At 45.0% G+C, this 26,824-nt stretch overlaps 1 protein-coding gene across 3 annotated transcripts in view; it reads right to left on the bottom strand.

Annotated features, from left to right (window-relative positions):
- Positions 1 to 26,182, bottom strand: part of LOC116952672 (leucine-rich repeats and immunoglobulin-like domains protein 3) — a 73,861-nt gene extending 47,679 nt beyond the window's left edge. For 2 of the 3 annotated variants that reach the window (XM_032972241.2, XM_032972242.2), the window contains exons 1-3: positions 25,224 to 26,182; positions 18,879 to 18,950; positions 3,223 to 3,294 (exon numbers count right to left, since the gene is read on the bottom strand). In XM_032972241.2, the coding sequence (XP_032828132.2) occupies positions 3,223 to 3,294; positions 18,879 to 18,950; positions 25,224 to 25,498 (419 nt within the window). In that variant the 5' untranslated portion in view covers positions 25,499 to 26,182. The remainder of the gene's footprint in view (positions 1 to 3,222; positions 3,295 to 18,878; positions 18,951 to 25,223) is intronic. The other variant, XM_032972243.2, reaches the window with a different exon arrangement.
- Positions 26,183 to 26,824: the final 642 nt, after the last annotated feature.

Below are 26,824 nucleotides of genomic sequence, written 5' to 3'. Positions count from 1 at the left end.
TTTGGAAATTCACTTTTTTTTTATAATCGAAATATCACATTTACTTATTTACTTTTTGGATTTAAGTTAAAACTAAACTACGTTTTATTTTACCAGGTAATGCCCACTGAGCTATATAGCTTTTTTAGAAGCAACCTGGACACAAATAACAGCTCAACAAAGTGGCTTATCATGTGGAAATTTATAGCGGCAATATAATCTAAACGGAAATCTTACGTTCACAACACTCAAAACTCATTAACCTGTAAACGTGATAATCGTTTATTATGGATTATGGAAATCACATGCAAGTGAATGGAAACGTTGCATTCAGGCTAGTTTAACAAGAAAAGTGCAGCGCAGAAAATTCCAAAAACCAGTACAAACAAAACGACCAAATTGTTGAATCGTGACTCTGATCATGACAGTTCATCGAATCGCAAGGGTTGGAGGAGGAGCTGTATCGTTACACGCTTATTATTTACTGCGCGAACGCTGCGACAGCACGGAGGCGAGCGACGCAAACCCACGAGCAGAGCAAGGGCTTCGGGCTCCCGATTCCGCTCTCTCCTCTCTGCAGCCTCACGCGGACGGCGCAGCTTCACACACCACCCACCGTGGGCCCCCTCCACTTAGCATTCACACAGCTGTCCCGCCTGTCTCACGAGAGCCAGTGGGGGGGGGGGGGAAGGGGGGGTTTACCATGCTCAAATGAACGCCCCCTTTCCCCCCGGCTGCCTTTCCCCTCCTTCCCCTTCCTGCCCCGTCTGCTTGGGCCCCATTCAAACTCCTCCCCGCTGGCTTGCAGTCAAAATGGGAGCACGGCGCCGTTGCGTTTCACCGCTGCCGATTATGAATGGATGGTCGATGCGCGCTACAGTGCACGAATCTCAATGGGCTTCAAGCTGGTTTTCACATGCATTCGCATACAACACATATGCAGCGCTTATGACCAAATCACCCGGAATGTGCCCCCAATCTCATTACATTTTGGAAGCTGAGCAGATTTCCACCTGGGCTGTTGCTCGGATGGGTGACCACCATACACAACAGAGGTGTCGCGGGCTGCGGCGCTATGTGGTGGACAGCAGCAAGCAGTGCAACTACTGATGGAACTTCACTTTACACTGCCGCGTCTACGTTCCCTATCTTCACCAACCCACAATGCCTAGCATGGTAACGTACAATCATACAACCACCACGACCCGCATGGCGTGGGGAAGACCCTCATGCAGCATGCAGCAGTGGAGATTGGCAAATGGCTCTACATGCAGATCCATATTCAACTGTGGTTTTCACGATCGTACGTGTGCATTGACTGAACGACTTCTGGATCGACTGCACAATGATGCTGGGAATGTTTTTTTGTCGGAATTTGAAAGCAATACAACCTTGGAATGCCACGCGCATTGAGGAACTGCGCTCAATTTAAATTGCATCCAAAGTGGTCACAACGCTTTTGTGGTCTTGTTTTTTCTGGTGATTTCTCTTCAGAGCGTGTACAACTTTCGCTCCTTGGGGTAAGAGCTTGGCATGGGCCTCAATTGTAAAGTCAGAGCGATTCCTTGTTCAAACGGGCATTGAGGCATGGTGCTCATCTCCTGTTAACAGCCCTGAGCCACTGGTGCAAATTCCACATTTTTATGGCAGGGGCGAGTCTATTCATAGGACAACCTTTATTGATCTCCCCACAAATCGGTATGCATTGTATCGAACCCAGAAGGATGGTGAGTTGAGTCAACCCCCAACCAGGATTTGAATCTGCAACATTCCGATTGCGAGCCACTCGCTTTACCCCCGCGCCACCTCAACTAGACTTAACGATTTTAATTTTACAAGGTAAGGTCCGCGGAGCTAGAAAGCTTTTTTTCAGAAGCGACCTGGCCACAAATCACAGCCCAACAAATTTGCTTATCACGTGAAAAAATGTATAGCAATCAAATATTCTAAACACACATTGATTATATTTGTGGAGGGAAAAACCGGAGGAACCTGAGAAAAATGCAAGCGACCATGGGGAGAAAATGCGAAGTTCAAATATGCAGCTGGCATCAGGGACGGGACCGAACCCACGACATCCTGCATACCAGGCGAGGTAGTTAACATCTCGCCACCGTGGCACCTGTCTGGTGTAACACTGTACGGCATCAAGACTTAACGTGATACTCCCGCGCGGTCGCACTGTAACCATGTAACGATGCGTTGACGACTAACACCGCCATCGATCGAGCGACAATTCTTCCCGCCAAAGTGGCAAATCATTTGACGAGCTGCACGCTCGGGGAGCTGTGCGTTGCGCGCACACACACACACGTTGGCCGGGTCGATGTTTGAAGGCACAAGAGGAGGCGGAGGGCAAGTGGCAGGAACAGGCGCTCAATAGGAGCAATGCCGATTCGTCACCCCGTTGCGCGATCCGTCCATTCCATAAAGGTGGGCGCCGATTGGCTAAGCTACCACATGGGAGCATCGGCGTGCAAGAGTGAATCAATTCTGAATGCTCTGCTGCTCAAGGCAACAACGGGACGGAGGCAGACGGGCGGACAAACCGTGTCTACGTCGCGACCCATGCTAATAGGCTGTAGCTAAAACTAAACTATTTTTTTTATTTTACTAGGTAAGGTTCACTTAGCTGTATAGCGACGTGGCCACAAATGATAGCTCAACGAAGTGGCTTATCATCACGTGAAAATTTATAGCAGTCAAGTAATCTAAACAGAAATATTACATTCACAAGACTCAAAATTCATTAACCTGTAAACGTAACAATCGCTTATTATGGATTAAGCAAATTAATGCAAATGTTACATTCAGGCAATTTGAGAGTGAAAAGTACAAATCAGAAAATACCAAAAACCAGTACAAACAAAACGACCAAATTGTTTAATCGAATTGTGACTGATCATGACAATTCATCGAATCGTAAGGGTTGGAGAGGAGGGGGTGTATCATTACAGGCCAAATACTCTAAACGCACGTCGATTCTAAATGTGGAGGGCTAAAACCAGAGGACCCGGACAAAAATCCACACGATCACGAGGAGAGAGAGAGAGAGACGCACGCAAACTCCAAATACACAGCAGGCGTCAGGGTCGGGATCGAACCCGCGACCTCCTGCTGCTCCCAACAGTCGTCGTGTTTCAAGTGCCCGATATAGACCCTTGATTGGATGACTCTAACGCACGCGCGCGAATCTCTATGCATAAATCATGACCGATATATTGAAGCGCGATCGATACGTACACTTCGTGTAGGTTTACGAGGCCATCCAAAGCTTCGGGATTTACGGTCGTTAGCTGGTTGTAGCTCAAGTCCCTGCAAGAGAGAAATCAATATACATTACAGTTAGCGCGATCATGTCAAACAAATAAAACATTACATTTTGACGCTTTTTTGTTTAAAACTGTTAGCGGTGCTCCCGCTCACCATTATTGCTGGCACACCACCGCTTGTTTATTTTCCCTCAATTTAAATGTAAATAAATTACGCTGACCTAAACAATAACGCACTTTGGGTGCATGTGAAACGGTAAATTACATTTAAATGCTACTGTAAACAGCTACCGAAAGTTTAATGATTTATTTAAACAAGGCTCAGTCAATAGGCAGAGTACAAACAAGTGTTTTTGTAAGTGGGTAACAATAACTTGCGACGAAAAAAACAAGGCCCTTCATTGACCCAGGAGAGCTTAACAGAGTCCAAATACTATTTTTCAGGAGAGTCCTGCATTGGCATGTTGGGCAAAATCCCATTAAAGAGCATCTGTGATGACTCCGAGTTACCCAGAGAAAACCCAGTCACGAAGGAATAACACTCGCAGCTTCCCCAGTTAGATTCAACTCATCGCTGCGATGCCATCTCGTCCATTACATTAATTAGACAACAGGTGAAGAACGGTGGTCCTACCATAGAACAGCTCTGACAGAGGGCCATCGCCTGAAACCATGTATGCATATATTTCCATTGTACGGCAATGCCAATTCGGAATGTGGTGTTTCTGGCTACAGATGTAGGCAGTCCCTTAAAATTTGATTTCAGTGCAACTTTTAGTTCCTATAGAACCAGGTGCTCCGTGCTCATCCCCACCTCGCCCCCCCCCACCCCGGAGATGCAATCCCTAGTGCAAGACAGACCTGACTAAACTATAAAGAATAACAACTCGATGTTCAATATTAAAAGTGAACAGCTTGTTTCACAGCTGAGGATAGTTGTTTTCAAATAACCAAGCGGTGCTATTAATAAGTGGGTCAAAATGCACTTTCAGGAATGCCAACAATATGTGAAGTAAGGGTCTGATTAGTTGTTTTTTTTTGCGCAGGCATAAACATTGGGTTGTGCTTGCAGTGTTTTCCCAAGTCAGAAAACAATGCTTCCTTGGCCCAACTTTGTCTGTGACAGCCAATTCCCAATTGGGGATTGTGCGTCCGTGGCAGGCGTGTGTCAAAGTATAAAGCAAACAGGATAACAAAATAAAATAAAGTCCAACTCAAGCAAAAAAAATCTCAGAGTCAAGCAATTCAGGTTTTTTTTCAGCAGCCAGCAGATACCATCAATGACTTCCTTCCACTGTGTAATCTTTATTGGCAAACCACAGCACTTCTCTCAATAGCAGAATACCCTTTAAACCCCCCCCCCACACTTCTGCAAACACTAGCTACATTCACACCCTTCTGGACACAGACCTTGCAGTTATAACTTGAACCAATACAATGAGCAGAAGCAAAGGTGCTTGTAAATTTTGTGCCCGATAAAGGAGTGCACTTTGGCACCTATCTAAACACCCACAGCTTTGTGGTCTTCTTAAGGTGAGTAAGTTACCCCCACAGCCAGTACCGTATATTTATCTCGGCGCATAAAGGACTACACAAGATAAACGCGGAGCGCATGTGGGGCCACGAGATAGATTGTAAAGCCACGTGGAGACAATAGCTCTGACATGGAAAAGACAAGGTGGGGCATATGTGAAGCACATCTTTTCCAAAGAGTGAAATGAAGCTTCCATTAACCAATGCCAAACGTACAGACGCGTTTACGGTTCGGTTATGACTACACTGAGGACAAAGTTATTGCCAGGAAGAGGATAGGTTGAGTGCCACCTCTTTGCGAGAAAGCAACAGTTGTCCAATAGTGACTCATCGTCCCCATTGTAGATATGTAAATTCTCTAGCAGTAGCTCAGGAGAGACAAGGACCGCTCAGTGTTCATTGGAATGGGAAACCACTTAAGAACACTGACTATTGTCTGTAAATTATAGTAATGATACAGTTCGAGCAAGTCCAGTCGATATATACTATTAGGGATACGGTTATCTTTAAGAATAAGGTTCAATTCATTGCCCTTTATTTAGCCAGCTGAAAACCCATTGAGATTCATGACTCGCTATACAAGAGATGGATAACTGTAGTAGCTCAAGCGCGGTGGACGGGCCAAATACCCTCGACTGTTATTTCTTTACTGCACAACAGAAAGGGCGTACGAAAAAAATATTGCCATGTTTAGCGGTAGCATATAACTACGTGCAGAATGCAACCGGCGCTGGTCAATTCTTGGCTGGCGACCAGGCGCCTGTTTATGCAGGTGGCAGAGCACACTTGCACAAATCCATCTTCGCCAAATTCCCCCTACGTACGTAGGAGCCACAGCCGGAGCTAAGACAAACGAATGAGTTCATTCATTCCTGAGCGGCCCGGGACACAGCTTCCACGATTTCTTTGCCGCTGCCGGCGTTATCAAAGTTAACCATCGATTACAGTTTTTTAGAACGGAAAAGCTCTCGGGTAGCCGTGAACAATTTGCAAGCTGGCAATTGCTGCGAAGCACTGTGGAAACCGCAGGTCTCGTTTCTCTCACGATGTCAACCAAATAGAAAAGGCCCCCAACAACCCTGCCAGATTAGAAGTCAGCCCTGGCTCTTGCGGACTATTTGAAGTGCGTTATGCATCAGTGGGGACTGACCAACAGAAAGCGTGTGAATGTGGGCAATGGGAATGGCAGTGCAGAAAATCCATCCCACGAATCCTCGGCCAGCAATGGCCCACAAGCCACAGGAACTGGGTCCGTATGCAAAACCTTTAAGACAAAGCTAATGCATCAGCAAGCTCTCGAGTGTAACAATAATGAATGTTGCCCCAAAACTGTCATGTGATTTCACTGTACAAAAACAAAATATGTTCACAGACGTTGGAACGCTACATTGGTGCCGAATGTGTTAAACTGGCTAATACGTTGCAAGAAATAATTGAAATTTCTTGAAATAATCGGTCAATCAATTGGACCAGCACGACAGTGAAAAGTGATTGCAAGGAGGATATCGTCAATAACGGTGTATATCTACTTATAAACCTTGTGTGTGGAAGCTGCTAATTTAAGTAAATTATATGAAAATTGCATACAATTTTTTATTACATTAAATGTTGCAATACCGATAAATATATTAATTGATTTATTTCAATAATCAGCAACTGCAGCGCTTCACTGTATAAAGCTGCAAGGCTGTGTTTTAACAGTGCCAAGCGGCCTCAAACTGAAAACACTCGAGCAATCCCCGAACTCCCTCCATAAGAATGAGCAATCTCAATAACGCCACTGCAATCCTAATTAATTACAGCCTGTTACTCGCTTTTAAAAGGTCACGACAAAAGCTTTGCAAGTTCAGCACAAGTTAACCTCCCCCAAGCCTTTGTTCCGCCTACAACGGAATCCGAGAGCCACACACACACACAAAAAAAACAATGCCGCTCAGCAGTTTTTTTTAAACGACTGTCTTCGGGCTCTCCTTACAAGGTCACTGAGCCAGAGCAGCTTGCAATGATATAACTAGGGCAACCCTGTTTTCAAATGCGCCAATCCTCCACCAATAAAAATGCCCTTACAAATAAATGTTTTAAACAGAAAGAAATACACTATTCCCATGTTTCAACAAAAAGTTTTAAGTGCGCCAGATCCAGGCCTGTGCCAAAACCATTCCGAGTGGGCGGACTTGGGTTCCAGAGTTGTCCCTCGCACACCCCCCCACCTTCCACCCCATCCATTCCCTTTTCGCATTTTCACTCTTCCTTCTCCCCAAGTACACCCTAGTGTCTGACCCCAGTAAGGTGGGCCCATTTGCCAGGCAGGAATCTTGTGACGACAGATTCGGGCAATGGTTGGGACTGAGATACATTGTAGTCAACATCATGCGTGATATTTTGCCATGTTGATTTAATGTGAGAAAAAGGCAGTTGTAGGCCATGGAGATGGATAAGGACAGGAACCTGTAGTGCCAACATAGAGGTCAGCAAAAACAAGGGGATGCCTAAAGGAGGTGGTGGATGAAACTAAGAGCAGAATTTTCCAGGACGAGTGTTGCCTTTGTAACCATGGGATGGCAAGTTGCGTTGGCATTCATTTCATTAACCTTAAAGGCCTCTTCTCTCTTGTTATCAACATGGCCAGGTGGGTGAAGGAAGGTACAGTCACCCCGTGACATCACAACTGTTTCTGGGACTGGCCCGGTTAATTCCCCTCCGACGTACATCGCAAGGGAACGCTTCAGTATGCATTGGTCATAGATCAGGCATGGGGATATGTTCAAATGTCCACCGAGATACCATAGGGAACACCGGCTCTGTTTCAGCCAAGTCTGACAATTCGGAGTGATCATGAAAGCAAGCCGGAAAAAACAGACTCAAGCCGTATATATTTCAAATTAAGTCTTCTTCAGACCGCGCATGTTTTCTTTACAACAAAGGCTCCAACTAAGCCTTCTTAGCACAACAGCGCCAATGGATTGACGAGCGAGCCATCGATTTGGTCAAGCGGCACGACACAGGTGAGCAACGAGCACGGGTATCGATCCCGCAAAAAGGGGGTGGGGGGTGCCGCCGCGGAATCTTTGAAGTTGGCGAGCGAAACCGGACATCGGGGCTCAACAACCGCACGCTTTGTGCGCGCTGCAGCGATGGGCACGCAACTGCATCTCTGCGCCCTGGATTGGGTTTCGACCTGAGGGGAGGCGATCCCGCTAACCTCCACGCGCGTGCGCCAGCCTACCCGCCATTTAAACGCGGCGCAACGAATGCCCTGACTTCACAGTGCCTTGGCGGTGGTGGTCAGGTGACAAGGGCTGGGGGAGATGGACAATAAGCCGTTGATTGGATCGCCGACATTGAGGTCTCGGCAGTTCACCCGCAATCCGCAAGCAGTTCCTGAGCTGTCAACAACTTAAAGTTCACGAGTTGCCATGCTCTTACGAAGAGTGAAACTGTCAAGGTGTGTGCGTATGCAGGAACATTTTCAAGCACGTTATTATCAAGACTGGCAAAGCTAATTATGCAGATATATCCGCTTGGTCGTGTGTGTCGATTACACAATTTACAAAACATGACCATCGCACTGGTAAGCTGATGATCAAGCTAATCCTGGAATTTCCCGACATTGGACGCAATTAAATACTTCAGCGCTGCTCAATGAAGCCTTACTTGCTAACAACTCAACAACAGAAAGAGCAACTTCTTAACAGCTCACTTACCAATCAATATTGCCTTGTGTGAAAGCTTGTAGATACAAATTTTTAACCACTTGGTATGGCAGCCCCTTAATTTAAAACATTGGTCCTCATGAACCCCCCCCAGGTTATCTAGGCCACAATACAATAGAGATCAGATGTCCACACTTCTAGTCAACGAGGTGTTAACAAGGTATTTGTTTCAGGATGTGTAATGTCTTATTTTGACGCAACGTGGCACTGACTGATATTGCCCCGAGTACGTTCAAAATTTATCCTGCATGGTAACCAAACCATAGTCTGAACTGCCCCCCCCGCCACCCCAAGGGAGGGGGAGGGGGGGTGACCCACGCGTTACGGACCGCTTATTCTTGGTTCTTTCGGGAAAGTCACGTAGATAGAAAATTAAATATGAAAAATAAAAATTAAGTAAAAATTATAAACAATAAATTAAAAACAATCGCATCAGGACTCATGCAGACTGCTTGTGTTGCGATTGAAATGTCGTGGGGTTTTGGCTTTTATTATTTTCAATCAATTATTTTTATTTTATTGTATTATCTTTTATTTTTATTTTATTTTCTATCTACGTGACTTTACCGAAAGAACCAAGAAAATATGAATTCCTGCAGTCACGAAAGTTTTAAGTCAAAATTTAAGGACCGCTTCTTTAAGAGTTAAGGTTGGAGTGTGTGGTGATAATTTTCAGAGGCAGCCAATGAAGAGCCTGTCCCCTCGTACAGCCCTGTGTTGGCACAAAGGCTGGGAAAACTACATCACTGAAATAACAAAGCCCACTCTCTCGTGTTTGTTTGCACTCGTTTGGGTCATTCAAGTTGGGCTTGGTTTTTAATTAGCAGTACAAGCTCTTCTAACAACGTCCTCATCATGGTCGTGGTGCAATGGAAATAGTATTCATCGCGGGCTTATTTATGAAGCGGGCTAAAATCAAAGATGAAATGTTAGTGGCTGCTCGTAATATGAATGGCAATAAAAAAAGCGTTTATAAGAAAATCACTACCTCTAAAGGCCTGTCCATTAACCACACCAATTGCTTGGCATTAACAGTTAATAGTTAATATGGCTGTATGTCACGGAGGACTGTAAAATGCTATTTTTAACACGTTAAATATCCAGAGGATCAATTGGGGGAAAAAAATCCGAACACACACGCACGCACATCACACAGAGCCAAGACCCTACATCGAATGTCTGCTGCTAGCGTGCGCAGTTCAAATCATCCCGTTCAAATAAATCGCAGGAAATTGCCTTAGCAGTAGGGGAAGCGGAGTGCAAACTCAAACAAATGCTAAAAGCAAAGCCAAACACAGTTGGTGGGACAACTGAACCGCACCTGGCTACTGGCCCCAACTCAAATCTCCATGACATGAACGCAACACCCAGTGGAAAAAAAAACGCTCACGTTGGATTCCTCCTCAGTTGCCGCTCACCTTCCAAACCGATCTGGCTACCCGACGGGGTCGGCAACCAAAACAACAAGAGCCATTTTGTTTCCAATTTCAAAAGCCGCACTGCAGTCCTTCATGCGGATCCAGAGCCACAGGTTTCAGAACAATGGGCTTGCCCTACAATCGGGACTTTTGACTCGAAGCAATTTCACTCCAGCACAACATCTCTGCTCATGTCAACCTTTACCACTGTCTGTCCATTCCATCACCGTCCCTTGTGATCCTGTGATGGCAAGAGTCCATCTCACTTCTGCACGATATCTCGTCGCTCTCTCTCCACCAGCGGTCATCCTCTCGGGGCGAGGTTCTCTATGCTGGTAAGCACTGACACAAGTGCTGTCCACTGGCCTTCATCCCTTCTAGCCCAAGCCCACTTTTTCTAACAATGCTGCTAGGGTGACCTTTCATTGCATTTGCAACCCGATCTACGTGCTCCTCCTATCACTCTGGGTAAATACCAGTACGCATCGCTCTGCTTCCTTGCCACTGCTTTGCGACTCCAGCTGGGTTTCCAAAAAGGGAATATGGCTTAGTTGCAAAAGTGTGAGAGACCAGTGACGAGATCATCATTATCAGAATCAGTCATGGTTAATTCACTGCTGGATGAAGGCTTCCCAAAGCCGCTGCCATCTCTCATGTTCCTGCGATGAAATAATCGACGCAGTACCTGTACACGAGCTGATTTCATCATGTAATTTCCACCAGCGGACATCCTCTGGGACACGACAAGAGAAGGACAAGTGTAAACCCTGCCTATCCAAGTTCATCCCCTCTGGGATCGACAAAATGAGCACGAGACATTGACCACTCCTAGACAACATCGGTTGTTCTCTGACCAGATTGGTCTGTGCTTTTTAAATGGTTAAATATCATCCACCACTCACTGAGAACCGCTAAGAAATGAGCACTGCCCAACGGCTCATTTGAGCATGGAAATTTTTTCAACACTGAAGCGGCTTTTGGCATTAAATACAGTTACGCCAATTTGTCTCGTGCTATCCTTTGCAATGTTTAATACAAAGGTATTTACGTAACCCTGGTGTGCTCACACTTTACCGAGTCATAATTCTCAACAAAATATTTATGATGCAATTGAATATATTGAAATAAATAAATAACCATTGTACTGTCGGACTGAAGATATAGGAAGATTCAACACACACAAAAAAACTCCCAATCTTGTTTGATAACCGACTTTAAATATTTATAATTGCAAAACAAAACCCTTCAAGTGACGGTCAGATCCTCCATCACAGCACTATGGTGACATCATTGCGACGCCTCTCTCACTTTACGCGAATCGTTGTCACAAGAGTGCTGCGGCCGTGGCTTTCACATTTTCTTTGTTTTTTTTTCCTCGAAACAAAGCTTAAAATTTGCGTTTAACAGCCCAGGATGTATAGCCGAGGTCTTGTATACGCAAGACCCCATTTGTTTCCTGACAAGTGCCTTCCTATTCTCAGTTCTTTCGGTAAAGTCACGTTGAAGGGAAACAACAAAATAATAAAATATATATATAACAATAAAAATCCTCACGACGTTTCGACCACAACACAAACGGTCGTCTTCAGGTGTGTCGTTTTGCATAAATTTATTTATTTTTAAACGGTGTATTTATTTATTGTTTTATATATATTTTATTATTTTGTTGTTTCCCTTCAACGTGACTTTACCGAAAGAACTAAGAATATGAATTACTGCAGTCACGAAAGCTTTAAATCAAAATTTAAGTGCCTTCCTTTAAATGTACAACCCACACGCGCGCGGCAATGGCCGACGACTTGCGTCTCACGGGACAAGAGTGTGTGTACGTTGAATTTCAATTTGCGCTCAAAATACGCGAGATATACATTTGCGCGACTCACAAATAGTACGGGTTTGCAAGGCCTGTCGAGTTAAGACTCTAAATCAGTTTGAAAAGTGGGGACTCCACCACCTTCCCCCCACGGCGTCGGAGGCATAAGTCACTTGAAGTGATCCCCCCCCCCCCCCGGCCCCAACCCGGAGGGACATGTGAGCCATTTAAATGAGCTACATTTACACGTCTGCATAACAATGCACTTGGCCTGTAATAAACGCGCAGTTTTCAACACAAAAAAAAACCGCTAAAAACATTCTGCCCATATAAAGCAGTCTTCAGTGCTGCATCGACCCAGTTTTTTTTTTTCCCTGCAACCGCCTCGCGTTCTGTAGTTTTCTGCCAAAAAGTCTGTCGGGACTAATATAGCACTACCACCTGGAACAGCGACCATCTCATCTTCAGCACCACTTTAATGTCCATATAGAGCGCCAAGAGAAACAATGCATTACGTAGTGGTGACTGATGAACAGCGTAAAGAAAATCAAGTTCCTTCTCAACACGAAGCTGTGTCATGGTATACTTGAGCTGGACTAAACATTTAAAAGGGTACATGAATGACCGATTTTTTTTTTCTCTCTCTTTAAATCGGACTTATAAAAGAGCAAACGCATGTATGCAAAATTCAGTCAAAATATCCAGACAACAAAAAAGCCTATTATTATATTCGAGGCTATATATCGTAAGCTATGGATGGGGATATGCCAGATTTCCCTTGCAAAACAGATTGTTTTGTGAAAGCTCTTGCACGTGGTTATGAAGTTCATCATGTCATAGTGACCATAAGCGAGAGATGCAAAGTTTATTTTATTTGTCTTCTGGAAGGGCAAGAAGGGTTGTTTATTTTTTTGCACAAACATAGTAAGAATCTATGCTTATTATAAAAAAAAACAATATCTGAAAACCAACGTTTTGAAATGTGGGTCCCAAAAAAGTATACCCTGCCGATGTATTGCTTTTCACACATACAGCAGCATCAGCCTCAATTCCTGAATTACTTAAAAACTAAAAAAATACACAATCTCCGTCATCAGCTAAAGAAGTAATTCAAATACTTCGGAGTGCGATACTAAAGCCGATAAAAAGTCAACCGTGCCTGCTACCATTACAACTTAAGTTCACGTTTACAGTATATTCATATATATACACTCACGAAGTTGGCTGACAGTAGCAGGTCCACATGTTGCCAAAACCAAAATGAGATTTGTTTGAGAGTATCTTGGAAGTCAATGGATTAAGGTAATAGGTTTAAATAAAGACCTCTCTCAGCTACACCACTTTAATTTGCACTCTAACACTTGGGGAACTGTCAGTGGTGCTAACCATGGTGTAATGGTTAGCACCAGCACATTTGCAATCCAGGTCACCGGTTCAATTCCATCTCCTGGCGTGAGTACATTTCTTATAATCCCCCCCGCCCGCCGCCTCTGTCCACCCAGCAGTAAAAATCCAACAACCTATAAGAGCTCTTTTTCAAAGATGTCCAATAGGTGCGGGTCAGAAAGTTACAACAAATATAACGAAAATACGATAGGAGTGCAAAGTATATAAAAGGCAAGAAAATCACAAAAATAACTTTCCATGTGTATTTTACTGGGTGAAACGGAGCGCTATTAGCTTATTTTTCAGAAGAGACCTGGCCACATATGATAGCTCAACAAAGTGGCTTATCATGTGGAAATTTAAAGCGGCAACATAATCTAAACGGAAATCTTACGTTCACAACACTCAAAACTCATTAACCTGTAAACGTGATAATCGCTTATTATCCATTATGAAAATCCCATGCAAGTGAATGGAAACGTTACATTCAGCCTAGCTGAACGAGAAAAGTGCAGGGCGGAAAAAAAACAAAAACCAGTACAAACAAAACGACCAAATTGTTGAATCGCGACTCTGATCATGACAGTTCATCGAATCGTAAGGGACTAGCTAGTTAATTGGCACATCACGTGCGGTGGGGTAAAGTGTGGGTTACACCACGCCTTCCCAAGACGTTTGGTCAGCATGACCCCCTGGTGGAGGCCATTCTACCAGCAGCATAAGAAAGCACTTTCAGGGCAGTACCTTTTTACCTTTTACTACAACAGGGCAAGCTGAATATACGCATGCAAAACTCGATGATAAGAAACACGTTGCTATCAATAACACATATAATCCTCAAAACGCTACGACTTTCTTGTACCGATAGCTGGCTGCATGACTATCCAGGCTGTCGATAAAATAAGTACCGTTATGGGAAATCGGCTATGCTTTTCTGATGGATGCCTGTCCCCCTGCTATATAATTCGGAATTTCCTATACAATTGAGCAACACAGCACTCGTTTCAGCAGGAATTACTTAAGGAATTATTTTATAATTACTTCTTACCATTAAAGGTTTGTTAACATGGATGGTAAATGTGAGTCTGTCCAATTGGCACTGTTGCCTGTGCAATTCCTAGGAATTTGTGAGACACCAATAAACACTCTCTGGTCATGTTATTGCAGTATAATCTGATATATCTCAAGCCCTACTGGAAGCCATATAAACAACATCTTTTGGAAAGCTGTTAAGATCAGACTGATTTTCTTCTTATAAACACTGACCTAATGTTTGTTCTATTTTCACATCGTCTGCCAAGTAGTGAGGCTGAAGGCAAATCGGAGGAATGAATTGAACACACCTTTGCCAAAGTAAAAAATTATTGGCAGTTTACTTTTTAAGATCTCCCCCACCCCCACCCCCCTTTCTACTATATAAATACTCCAAGCACTGCAATACCCTGTTTCAGAGAAATGTGATCAGTATATAATAAAATAAAATACTTTATCCAGTTGATGATTTATTTTTTCAATGAAAAAAAATGCTATACTTTAAAAGCAACAACGGCCTTAATGAAAAATGTAAGTTTAAATATATTAGCACTGCCCCATCTCCTTTGCAAGAGGCACTTGCGTGACAATTGCAACTGATGCTGCGTAAGCTCGCCATTTCAAGTGCACAACTCACAACCAGAAGGTTGCTGATTGAGATCCCAGTCGGACAGTGTTGCTGAACTTCACACCCCTGGGGCTGCTAAAACGAGAACCAATTTGTTGTAAACCAAAAGTGGTTGGGCCCTGGGCACCGACCTGTTTCCATCAAGGAGAATGTGGAATTTCCATCAATGGTTCAAGGCCGTAAACGGGAGATTGAGCTCTACCTCATTTGCATGTGAGGGAAGCCATTTTTACTTTTTTTGTATGCATCGTCAGCCATCATCTATCCACTGCTGGATGAAGGTCTCTCCAAGCTATCACGCGTCTGGAATGTTTCCTCCTTTAACCGTCACTCCATTAAGTCTGGACCACCGCCGGTCATTATCCCTTCCACGTGACATGTCATACGCAAGGCCACTTTTATTTACAATTAATGCGTTGTCTCTAAATTGCATTTGCTCTCTAATACACGTGTTACTCGTTCTGTCTCTCAATGTAATTTCAAGCATTTTCCTACCACTCCCAATTTGCCACACACATTCATTCTGAAGCACAGAAACACGCAAAGCAGATCAAATGCGCTTGGATAGGATTTGTTAGAAAATTGTAGATGTGAAGTTCACATTGTCCAACGGCTAAAATTTGGCAAGCCAGTATAAGGCGGATTTGCAGAGAGACCATTGCTCAACTTGAAATGTCTGCCAAATAGCCCTATCTATGGAACAAAGCACCACTACAAAGCAAAGGTTCTGCCTGAGAGAGGAGCAGACAAAGACAGAAAGGAATTGTTGTACAAGTGCCAACAGCAAAGCAAGCACAGCTGTGGACCCCACAGAAATTCATTATCCCCCAGCAAGGGGCATCAACACCACAAACTTCACACGCTGGTACTTAGAAACACTGTCAATAGGCTACGGCCGTTTCCAACCCTTTTTTCCTTTTAAGCTTTCCTTTCTACGGTCCACTTTTTTTTTTGGGGGGGGGGAAGGGGGGTGGTCGGAAACCCTCCTATGGGCTCCCACCGTCCAGAGCTCTTGCATTGTAAGTGGGCCTGGCACAAAGGTGATTATCAATTTTAAAGGCCGCGCAGCGCAGACAAACAAAAGGTGAAGGCCGTACGCACGAACGGAGCGTCAATTGCTCGCGCTCGCCCGCCCGCCCGCCGTGAGCACAGGCAGCCCCAAACGGATGTGGGGATGAACGGTGCACAATGACAGCCTTGTGAGTGTGAGTACTCCGTGCCTGCAGGGCAGCTGGGCACCCCCCCCCCCCCCCCCCGACCTCCAGAAGCGCTCGAATGCCAACAGATGGGACGCACACACATTTGTGTGCACATGCGCACACAAATGTGCACACAGACAAATATCCCCCATATAGCCTAAACTGGCTGCTGGGGGGTAAGTGGTGTTGGCAAACACCTATGAGGCCATTACGGATTACGGTACGCGAGGGGACAGTGTGGCTTGAACTACAACCAACTGCTTTTGTCTCCTCGGTGGTAATGTTTTAAACGCCGCACTGGATATTCGTGAAAGGCTGAGTTGACCGAGGACCGGTTCAGAAAATAAACATTGATATTTACGCGATCTAACCCAAAAACCTCTATCACGGATGGTATTGGTCGCGAATGCATACGTGTTAAACTAACCATTGATATTGCCCATGACCAGGAATCGAACTTGTGTCTACCGGGTTTGTTGCGTAACGTGCTAAATACTACACTGCAGCTCCCTGCATGCACACTTGAGGGTCAACCCCCATTCTAGGTGGCTAAATAATTATAAAAATACCCTCATTTACATGTCTACATAAACCATTTCTTTGTATCCATGCCACAGCTCCCTCCATTATGCACTTGGCTGAGAGATGACTACATTCGAAATAAGAGCTATTACTTTATTGTCTTGCACATCTTTCAAAGCAAAAGGCTTCCATGTGAGAGTTCGCTTGGCTTTTTGTTGCTGCTGAAATGTCGGTCCCCATGGAATCAAGAGTGACATCGGCGCTGTTGCTTCAAGCCCCTGTGACTGGAGTCTGAACGCGCAGGGTTCCCCGCTTACCGGAGCAGGCATGCGTGGGGAAACGGGTTCACACACGTTGCTTACAAGTGAACCATTCTGTGCTTCCTAGCCCGAAGAGAGTCTCGCACAGATCCACGCGGCAGGCACGTACCACACCCGGGACCCCAGACGTATTTGGACAACTGGAACACGTTTGTAAACCAATTGCTCGCGACATCCAATCCTGGGACTCCACTGTGCAACTATGCACCGCAGCTAAAAGACACAGAAACAGCCACGGAGAGATGAATTTCACGTGGGTTTCAAAACTGACCACTTGCTGATGCAATAGTGTTATAATTTTTTTAATTAAAATCATAAAAATATTGAAATGCTTTGTGAATAAATATAAAACATGTTTTTAATGCTTCATTTCTGAACTACTTTGGTGTGTTTATATTGATCAAAAAGCTAAAATAAGATAGGCTTGGCAAAATATTATGAATGGAAGTGCTCAATTCTGATGTTAATTGGTCTCCAACCGTTCGAAAGAAAAACAAGGTAACAATTAAATTGTCCTTGAGAACCATCAATTAACTACTGAACATGAAAACACTAAAACCAAGCACACCTATGCAAAGAATAAAGAAAAATCTGTTAAGTTGGCATAAGATGTCTACAGCCTTTTTTGAGAACATCGTCTTGGGTTTTGCATAAATTCTGTATAAGCGCAGGACAATTACCTAAACTGAAACAAATTTTTTACCCTGAGCTTGGAACAAACTTTAAAAGACTAAAGCATGCATTTCCTCCTCCATAACTTTCCATGTGTCTACACTTTCGAGTGAGCCAACACTGGGTTGGACTGCACATAAGGCCAAGCATTGTGTTTCTGTACATCCTATGTAAAGCATAGTGCAGTAGTTCATAACCTAGGGCTTGTGACCTAATGGCAGGTCACGTATGCCTGGCAGTGGGGTCAATGATGTCACCAGAATTATCAACTGTTGGGGGATCAATGTCAGTAATTACATACAATAATAATGTCATTTATTTATCCAGGAAAAGTCTAACCGAAGTCTCAAAACTATATTTTTTTTCAGGAGGGTTTTGCGTAGAGATGTTTGTCAAGTTCCTTTAATGAGCATTTGGTATGTGGGAGGAAACCGGAGTACCTGAAAAATCCCACGAATACAAGGGGGATAACTCCAATTTCCACAAAATCCATGCGGGGTGACTGCCATCTTATGGGCACCTCGCAGCCCACAGGCTTTAGTAGTTTCACAAATCTGTGTGATCCACCAACCCTTGCCTCTGAGATGTACCAACTACAGGTATGACCTGCCACGGATGTAGTGTCATCGGTAATCAGCAGGAAGGTAGTAAGTGACATCATCATCAGCCAAGATCACTCCATTGCTGGATCAAGGCCTCCAAAAGCTGAAGGGAGTATGTTGGTACCACAGTGATCTTAAAACATATTTCAAGATACTGGACATGTTCCGTATTTACCCTAGCAGAAGATATACATGCACTAAATGTAGTTAGATAAGCATAGTTCACAAACCTGATTTAAAAAAAAACACTGCACCCACATAGATTGTACAGGGAAAATCGCTTTCTTTACAAGCATAACATAAATAAAACATTTGGCCCGAATTAACACAATATTGCTGTGTTAACTCTATTAGTGCTCTATATAACAAGATGCAAAAATACACACCTGGATTTTAGGCAAATGAAAATACTGTTTAACCATATGCAACAAGTGTGACCAGTGATGACTTCAAATGAAATGGTCTCCCAATGTCCGATTGCTGCTCCCGTTTGAAAGCACACATAAGCTCGCAGAATTAGCATACATCAAAACCTGGCTGGGCAGCTCAGTGGGCCAAGAATCTGCCTTGCAAGCAAGAGGTCGAGAGTTCAAATCCTACCACGTGGATATGCTCGCCAAGTTTAAACACTCCTGCACTAAACTGCCAGGCTAATCTGGATTTAACTGCCACAAGGCAACATTTGGCATACACACAATATAAAACATTTACATATTGTACCGGCTCAGTGAATGCTATTTGAAGAGCACATCGTTTGGTCATGAAACATGGTCATGGAGTGAAACTTACAACTTTTGCAAGTTGACCAAATGTCGGAGCGCATCTGTCGGGATGTTGGCAATCTGATTGTGTTGAAGTTCCCTAGGGAAGCATGAAGGAAGGAGGGATAAAGAAGAGTAAATTGGCTCCATCAATCACACCATTAAATGCAACAAAGCTCAATTTTCTTCAGGTAATTATAGCCTGTTTGTGGCACTTCAAATCATGTAGGCAACAGAAAGAAATTCGACCTCCCGCAGACCTCCAATTTTATTTTATTTTTATTGCCCGCTGATGGCAGTAAACTTAATCAGGCAAAAGTATTTTGTAATGTTGACATTCACCTCGTATTAAGATACCATTTGCAAATAGTGCTCTACATTATGTGCTTATGCAATACGATTTTGTCTTTCAAACAGCACTGCACGTTCACAAAATGGAACTGCATTTTTTACCAATGTGCATTCAGAATGGGTAGGCGCGAGTTCAACAACCAACAAATGCACACCATGAGCTTAAGTCTGTGCAAAGCTCACAGAATCTACAAGGAGTGGGTGTGTTTTCCAGGCAATAATCATGCATGTAAAATAACTTAAATCAGTGTTCCGTTGAATAAAAAAAACAGTCAGGCAGGCAGCACACTACAACAGTCGAGGCAATCATCCAGTACAGTACACAAATATAAAAGCTCAGACATGCTTTGCTCAAAACAAAATTTTTTTTTTTGGCAAAATCCACAAACAATTCTGTATTTTCAATTCACAAGTGACAAGATTTGAGCAAAGCAACATGTGAGATGTGAATCCCAAACACCTGGGTTTATAATGGAAGATCAAGATGCCTTCCAAAAATGTGAATGCTCAACTATAGCTTGTCACCGATACTTATTTTATAGGTCTGCACTTCCCTCGGAAAGCCTTACCACTGCCAAAAGCATGCACACTTTTACAGGATGATGTACACGTTCTTTGTCAATCCACTCCTGGATGAGGGTTTTCCCAAACTGCTCAGGCCATAGGGGTTATCTCTCCACACTTTACACGCTCGTCAGTTAAGGTTTAAAGACACGGAGGATGTATTTGGTAGCATAGAATTACAGTACAACAACGTGCTCTGCTGCGCTGCCCTCTGCTGCCCACAACATAGCCCCACAGCTGGCTTACTAAACCGGGCGTTTTCTGATACAAGCACTAAGTCAGCAAGCACTAAGTCAGGCTTAGTGCTTGTATTAGCTTCCGAGATCTGATGGGATCAGGCACATGACCAACTGTAGGATGATATGCAGTTGCCAAACCATACATCCGTGATTTGGGCTTGTGAAGTATATACCACCACTTCACGATTCTAATATCATTATTCGGGTTTGGAATTTCAATTTTAAAAATGTACTTATCTTATGCCATTGTGGTGCATTAAGAACCTCTGGCGGCTCTGATTTAGAAACGTGCGCTTGGAGCATTTGGCTGCGATACATTTCCAATGATAAGCCACTTAGTTGAGCTTCCATGTGTCCAGGTCGCTTATGAAAAAGAGCTATATCGCTAGGTGGGCCTTACCTGGTAAAATAAAAAATTGTTTCAATTTAGTTTACAGGAACCAGTTACACACAAAAATCTTGACATAAAGCTTTCGTGACTGTAGGAATTCATATTCTTTGGGTCTTTCGGTAAAGTCACGTAAATAGGTTCAAAGGAAATAACAAAGCCTATCTACGTGCCTTTACCGAAAGACCCAAAGAATACAGTTACATACAATATATTGAAAATAATCGATTCTCACACACAATGCAATGAATGTATGTATGAGTAAAATCATCGGTTTTGATCACTGAAACAATTCATCAATACATGCCTACTACGTAGGCTGTGTTTCATGGCCCTTTAAAATGAAGTCGAGGTAACACTAGGCTGTTTTACATTGAATGTTTCTAAAACTAAGCCATTAGCCTATAGGTGTTCACAGAGGTATAATTCAGTGCTCTACTGAAATAAAAACTGTCCTGTTTGGTTGTGCGGCTCACAGTCGACCACCTCCAGTATTACAGTCCTTGTAGGGCATGTTTATCACCTACTGCCAAGTGAAATAGCCAAGCTTGCTGCTTTCATTTTTATTTGACATGTGCAACGATTGTGAATGTGAATTCAACTGCCAAGATGCAGAGGAAAAAATAATATCTAGATTGATAACTACCCAGCTTTCAACACAGATGTTCCTGGTAATTCAAAACAATACTTGTTCTAAATACCACAAACTTAAGGCGTCAATGAAGCAGGGCTTATAAGAGAAGCAAATGACAAACTTTACATTGAAAATGCTCACAAAACGCATGTCCATCCAAGGGGATAACTAGAAATCTGTATCTTCTTCATTCGTAGCAGCAGCTACCCGTGAAAGTGCGGCCAAGCCACAAGTGGTCCTGCATACTTTTACCATTAGGGTAGTTGTTTATCAAGCTCACATTCCTAATTATAGAGCCGTTACATTTCGCTAACTTCTCTACTGCAAATTCCAAGTCTATGTGCCTACGAAACGCAAGCCCTCTGTTGTTCCGAGCTCAAGTTTGCGTTCTATTCGGTCCAACACTTTTGACATTAGGAGGCAAAAAATAGTTGCCTTGCTCAAATGAGCATTGAAGCAGCGGTCATCTCTTGGTAACAACCCTGAGCCGGTGTTTGAAATTCCACATTCCTCGGGCGGGGGCAAGTCTATACATAGGAAAAATTTTGTCCGACGTATCTATGTTATATATCCCGGAGGAATGATGGGCTGAATCAGCCTCAAACCATGATTTAAGCTTCGCAAACCGTCCGATTACGAACCGCTTGCTCTACCGCTGAGCCACCTCAGGAGGCAAGCTACTCCTAATATTAAAAGCACGAAAATAAATCACGTGAGGTTCATTCGCTGCAGCCAATGCCATCAATTGGACTCCAACCCAACTTGGCTGCCAAGTCGAGGATTTACAGCGTTTGGTTCATTTATTTGTAACAATTACAAATACAAGGGTAGGCAGCAATCCTAGAGAAAAAGGATGCTTAAAAAAAGAGTAACACATTTTTTCAGACACTGTAGTGTGCATGCATTCTGCCTCATTTGTCAAATATAATAGCCACTTGTTCTCTTCAGCGTCTACCTAAGATATTCTTTTGACAAAGATGTCGGTTTTGATTTAGTGCAGGGTAATATACAACCACAACAATGGCAGCGTTCACTGCATTTTGACGACACCTGGGAACTTTCAACCATTAACGTGGCTTCTAAAGAAAATGAATAACAAAAATTACAGCCTGTACTTTATTGCTTCTCAGTGCCCCCTACGTGAGCACGTAGGTTCTAGGTGCAAAGTGGTGTAAACAACCAATGCACATACTGACGAGTTGTTACCAGAACACACTTGATGTGCAGCCACTTTAAAACCTTCACCTTGAATACGAAAGTGGCCACTTGTCGTCTCAATGAATGGAAACACAAACCACCAAAAAAAAGCACGTCCAGCCCCCTACCAGCACATTACGCATACTTCATTATATCACATATATACCGCATGAGCAGAACTTGACCGAATCCCCAGCAGGCTTTGTGGGGCTAGACAGAGTGCTTGAGAAATTGTGACAACCATGTGAGACGACAGTTATAACAGCCGTTGTGGGCAATAGAGGGGTAGCGGTACAGCAAAATCGATTTGTTCTACGCTACCCCACCCCCAAACCGACATTGTAAAATGTGGTGAAGTATGGTCAAATTTCTCTCGGAGTGGAGGGGGCCCCCTAGTCCAGCAGTTGATTGCCAAAACGCGCCGTACATGTACAGTATACACATAACATGAAATGCAACAGCACAGAACTCATTCTATGCATGACATAGTGCCGTGCACTGTATAGGCACACAATGTACCCCATTTACCCTACACACAGCGCAATTGTGTACCGTTCCTACACATATAGGCACGGTAAGGGTTTGGTAAGAACATCTCATGCTGTTTACGTCACACGATATATACCTATGGAAGGCAATACTCCCCGTCAGAATGAAGATTGATGGACCCTAGGAGGGTGAAGGATACCCCGGGAGATAGGTGAAAAGAGGAAGGCCTGGGGGAATAGTGAGTGGGAGTGTTTGTAAAAGGGGACCTGCAGAGATACGGTAGGGATACCCCAGAAAGTGTAGGCATGGGAGTCCTAAAAAGATGGAAAGCTGCACCAAGGGGGTTACAGAGTTTGTGGATGGGATTACGGGGCAATCGTTTTGGGGAGCCGATGGCCCTCCTGGTGGGTTAGAGAAAATGGGTCCTGGCAGAATGGACCTTGACAGTGGACATAAATGGGTCTCGAAGATTGTAGAGGGTTTCATTAAATAATTAAAATGACCCTGGAGGGTGCAGAGTTGAAGATGCCTGTGGGGGTGGATTGAAAACATAGCCCGTGGGAGAGGGGACTGTGGCAGGTTGAACCAAAATAAAAAGACCCTGGGAGGTTAGAGAGGGGGGACACACCTTGACCCTGGAACGTTAAACGTGGGGATCATGAGCACGTAGAGAAAGGAGGCCTTATTCAAGATGAAAAACCATGACACTGGCCAAGTAAGAGTGGTGGAAATCGCGTGAGGCTAGAGAGAGAGGGTGTGGGGGTGTTTACAAAAAAGCGTAAAACGACTCAGGAGAGTGAAGACTTGAGGCGGGCAAGCGATCAAACTTGCGATCGCTGACAGAGAAAGAAGTCAACGATGGAGGGGGGTAGAGTGCACGAAAGTTGTGTTTATGAAGCGAAGACTACTACTGGACACAAATGCACGCACACACGTATTGTATACACACACTCATACACAGAGATACCCACACAAACGCATTCACAAAGGTAATGCAGTACACAATACAGACATATACACCTACAGTACTCTTAGGTACATTGTATACCGTACTGCAGATGTGTATAACAGCATACACGTTCATGCATAAATACACAAACACCCAAAACAAATAGCGTATACACTCATTTAGTTATGAAAATACCGACGCAAAGACGCACGCATGCCCAAACACAATATACATTTATGCAACTTAGGTTGGCATCTTTGGAGAATATACCCACCCGTGTATATGTTGCCTCGGTCTACCCGGTGTTGATGTTTATAAATACACGTATACCCACATATAGCAAGCAGATATACACACTCACAGACGTATATACGGACACATACACACAGAAACTCACACTTATACAGACGAACACAGTATACATACATATTCATGCAGTATATAGACATACACACACACATCCTGACATACTGAACACAGTATATACATACAGAAAATTACAGACACATACATGTATAAACTTGCACACACACAGTGAATACCTGAAGTCACCCACATTGCCGCACATACATATAAACACAGACACATACGCAGACACACAAAACCACAGGCAGTATACGGACAAAGTTATACATTGTGTTGCACACAGCCAGACACATACAATCATTCATACAGTCGCAGTCAGACACAGAGGGACAGTCACATGCCAAGACAAAGATCCCTCCGTACAGCCTTAGCAAGACTGTTGGGTCAAGTGCTGTTAGCGAGCACCTATGAAGGCCCGCATGGCACACGTGGGGATGGGTGGCCAACACCACGGCCGGCCGCCTTTGTCTCCCTCGTGGCGATGTTTACACACCGCAACAAGTACTCATTTGAGGCTGAGTCGACATAGGGGACGCCCATTATCGGTTCAGATAATCGTCACTGGTTGTTAGTCGTGAGCGGGAATCGACCTGGGGTCGCCGGCGTTTGTAAAGCGCGTCGCGCTAACAGCTGCACCACCGCTCCCCATATACAGTCTCTCACACACACACAGTTGTACACATTCAGACAGGGAGATGGGAAATTAGAAGATATGTGGAGGCCACTCATAGCTAATTCTCCACACAGTGACACACACACAAGCAACTCTCACAAAGTCGCACGCAGACAGTCAACATGCAGTCTCGCACACAGTCACCCCGACAAGACACCGAAGAGGAGGCCCACAGCTGCATCCAACGCAGTCGTTTTCTCAGTCTCTCACACGCACCCACACAGGCGACGCGAGACCATGAAGCGCCTCACAAGTCACGAAACCGAAACGCACACGTCGCTCCGAGTCGCAGCGTTACAGCGAGACGCGGAGAAGTGACGAGGCCACTCCAACAGCTGCCCCCAGCAATGAGGGCGCACACTCTCTCCTCGCACACAGCAGCCGCAACACGAACAACGCAAGCGCCGACGAGGCCACTCGCAGCTGTCCCCGACATCGGCAGGTCCACAGGAAACGCAGCAACACACACACACAGAGAGAGAGAGAGTTGAGGAGAGATGATGAGGTGGAAGGAGGCACTCACAGCTGCGCCACTTCGCCCGGGAGCCCCGCGGGGACTCGCCCCAGCGCCGCGCGGCCGCAGTCGGCGCCGTCTCCTCGGCACGAGCAGCCGGGCGGGCACCGCGGCGACCCCTGCGGTTGCTGCTCGGATGACGGTAGCTGCAGCAGCAGCGGTAGCAGCAGCATCAGCAGCGTCAGCGAGGTCGACGAGAAGAAGCAACGGACGTTGAGATGAAAGAACGACGACGACGATGATGATGATGGAGAGGAGGCGAAGGAGAGCGGAGCAGGCGCCATTTTTCCCCGTGGCTGCCCGGGCTCCGCTCTCTCACTTCTCCCCACGCGTCTCCTCTTGCGTCCTAAGGCTAGGCAAAGAAGTTGCTGCTGAAGCTCAGGATTCTGCTGTTGCTGCTGCTGCTCGGTTCTTCTCCTTCTTCTTCTCGTCTTGCTGGAGCGGCTGTGAACCGGACTAGTGGTTTTGCTGGAGTCAGATTCTATTGGTGGCCCCGGCCCCGCGCTCTCTCGCACAGCATTGTCATTGCTATCACGAATCGGTGTCCACAAACCACACAGCTCGCTCGCTCGCTCTCTCTCTCGCGACTATTCCTCGCTCGCGTGGCCGAACGCTACAACGAAAGCAGACGACGCGAAACCGCTTTACAAAACACACGCGCAGCGACAGAATAAAAAAAGTGTTGAACAATGCGTTACATATATACTGTAAACGCTTACAGTAAACGCGTTATTAACCCGAGGAGCGGGCGTTAAACGGCGAGCGAAAACAGCGGCAGCTCATGGCTGCAGAGTTTAGACTTTTAAATCTCAACGTGTTTATAAATAATAGTTATCCAAACAACAACAACAAAATGAAACTGTCTTATTAAAAAAATGAAATCACAGCCGCCGCTCCCCCGCTACCTCCGCTGCCTCTCTCTGACTCCATCTCCCGCAAACTCGGGAGCTGCATTCCTCGCCGAGCCAGCCCTGACTCACACCCCCCCACCACCACCAACCACCCCCACCACAGTGATCATCGCGGGCCATCTTGGTAAGGGGAACCCTACCAACACCCCTTCACCCCCCTCCCCCCACCGTTAATATGGCGATCGGTCGGTTACGTCATCGCTCTGGCCCCCCCCATCCCCTCCCCCTTCTCGCCTCTCAAGACTCCTGTTGACATCCTTCACCAAGATGGCTGCTGCGACGTCGTCATCATCAGACGGTCACGTGGTTGGGATCCAGTTCCCTCCCCCCACGTTCCCTCCCCCCCACGTTCCCACTCTCACCCCAGGCGTGCGTCTCGATTGGCCGGAACCCGCGCACGTGACCAGTGTGAGATCCACCCCCCCACCAACCCCCCCACCAACCCCTCCCCACCCCCGCGTCTCTGACGCCTCGTCAAGCGATTGGATAAAGTGGCGCGTGACGTCACCCCGCATTCCTTAGCCGGCTGAGCGCGAGAGGGTGAGAATGTGTCCAGACAAATGCGTCAAAGTTACTTTAATATAACAAAAAAATAATCATTTGCCCGAATATAGTACACGCTACAAAGCACGGCATTGCAATTAAGTCAACAACAAGGAGCAAAAGAGGAATAATGAGATAAACCCACGATTCCAATGC

Source organism: Petromyzon marinus, chromosome 48 (genome assembly GCF_048934315.1).
Source record: "Petromyzon marinus isolate PM22_M1 ecotype Great Lakes invasive population chromosome 48, UKy_Petmar_22M1.pri1.0, whole genome shotgun sequence".
Lineage (NCBI taxonomy): Eukaryota > Metazoa > Chordata > Hyperoartia > Petromyzontiformes > Petromyzontidae > Petromyzon > Petromyzon marinus.
The sequence above is the reverse complement of the archived record's forward strand: the minus strand, read 5'-3'. Positions and strand labels throughout refer to the sequence as shown.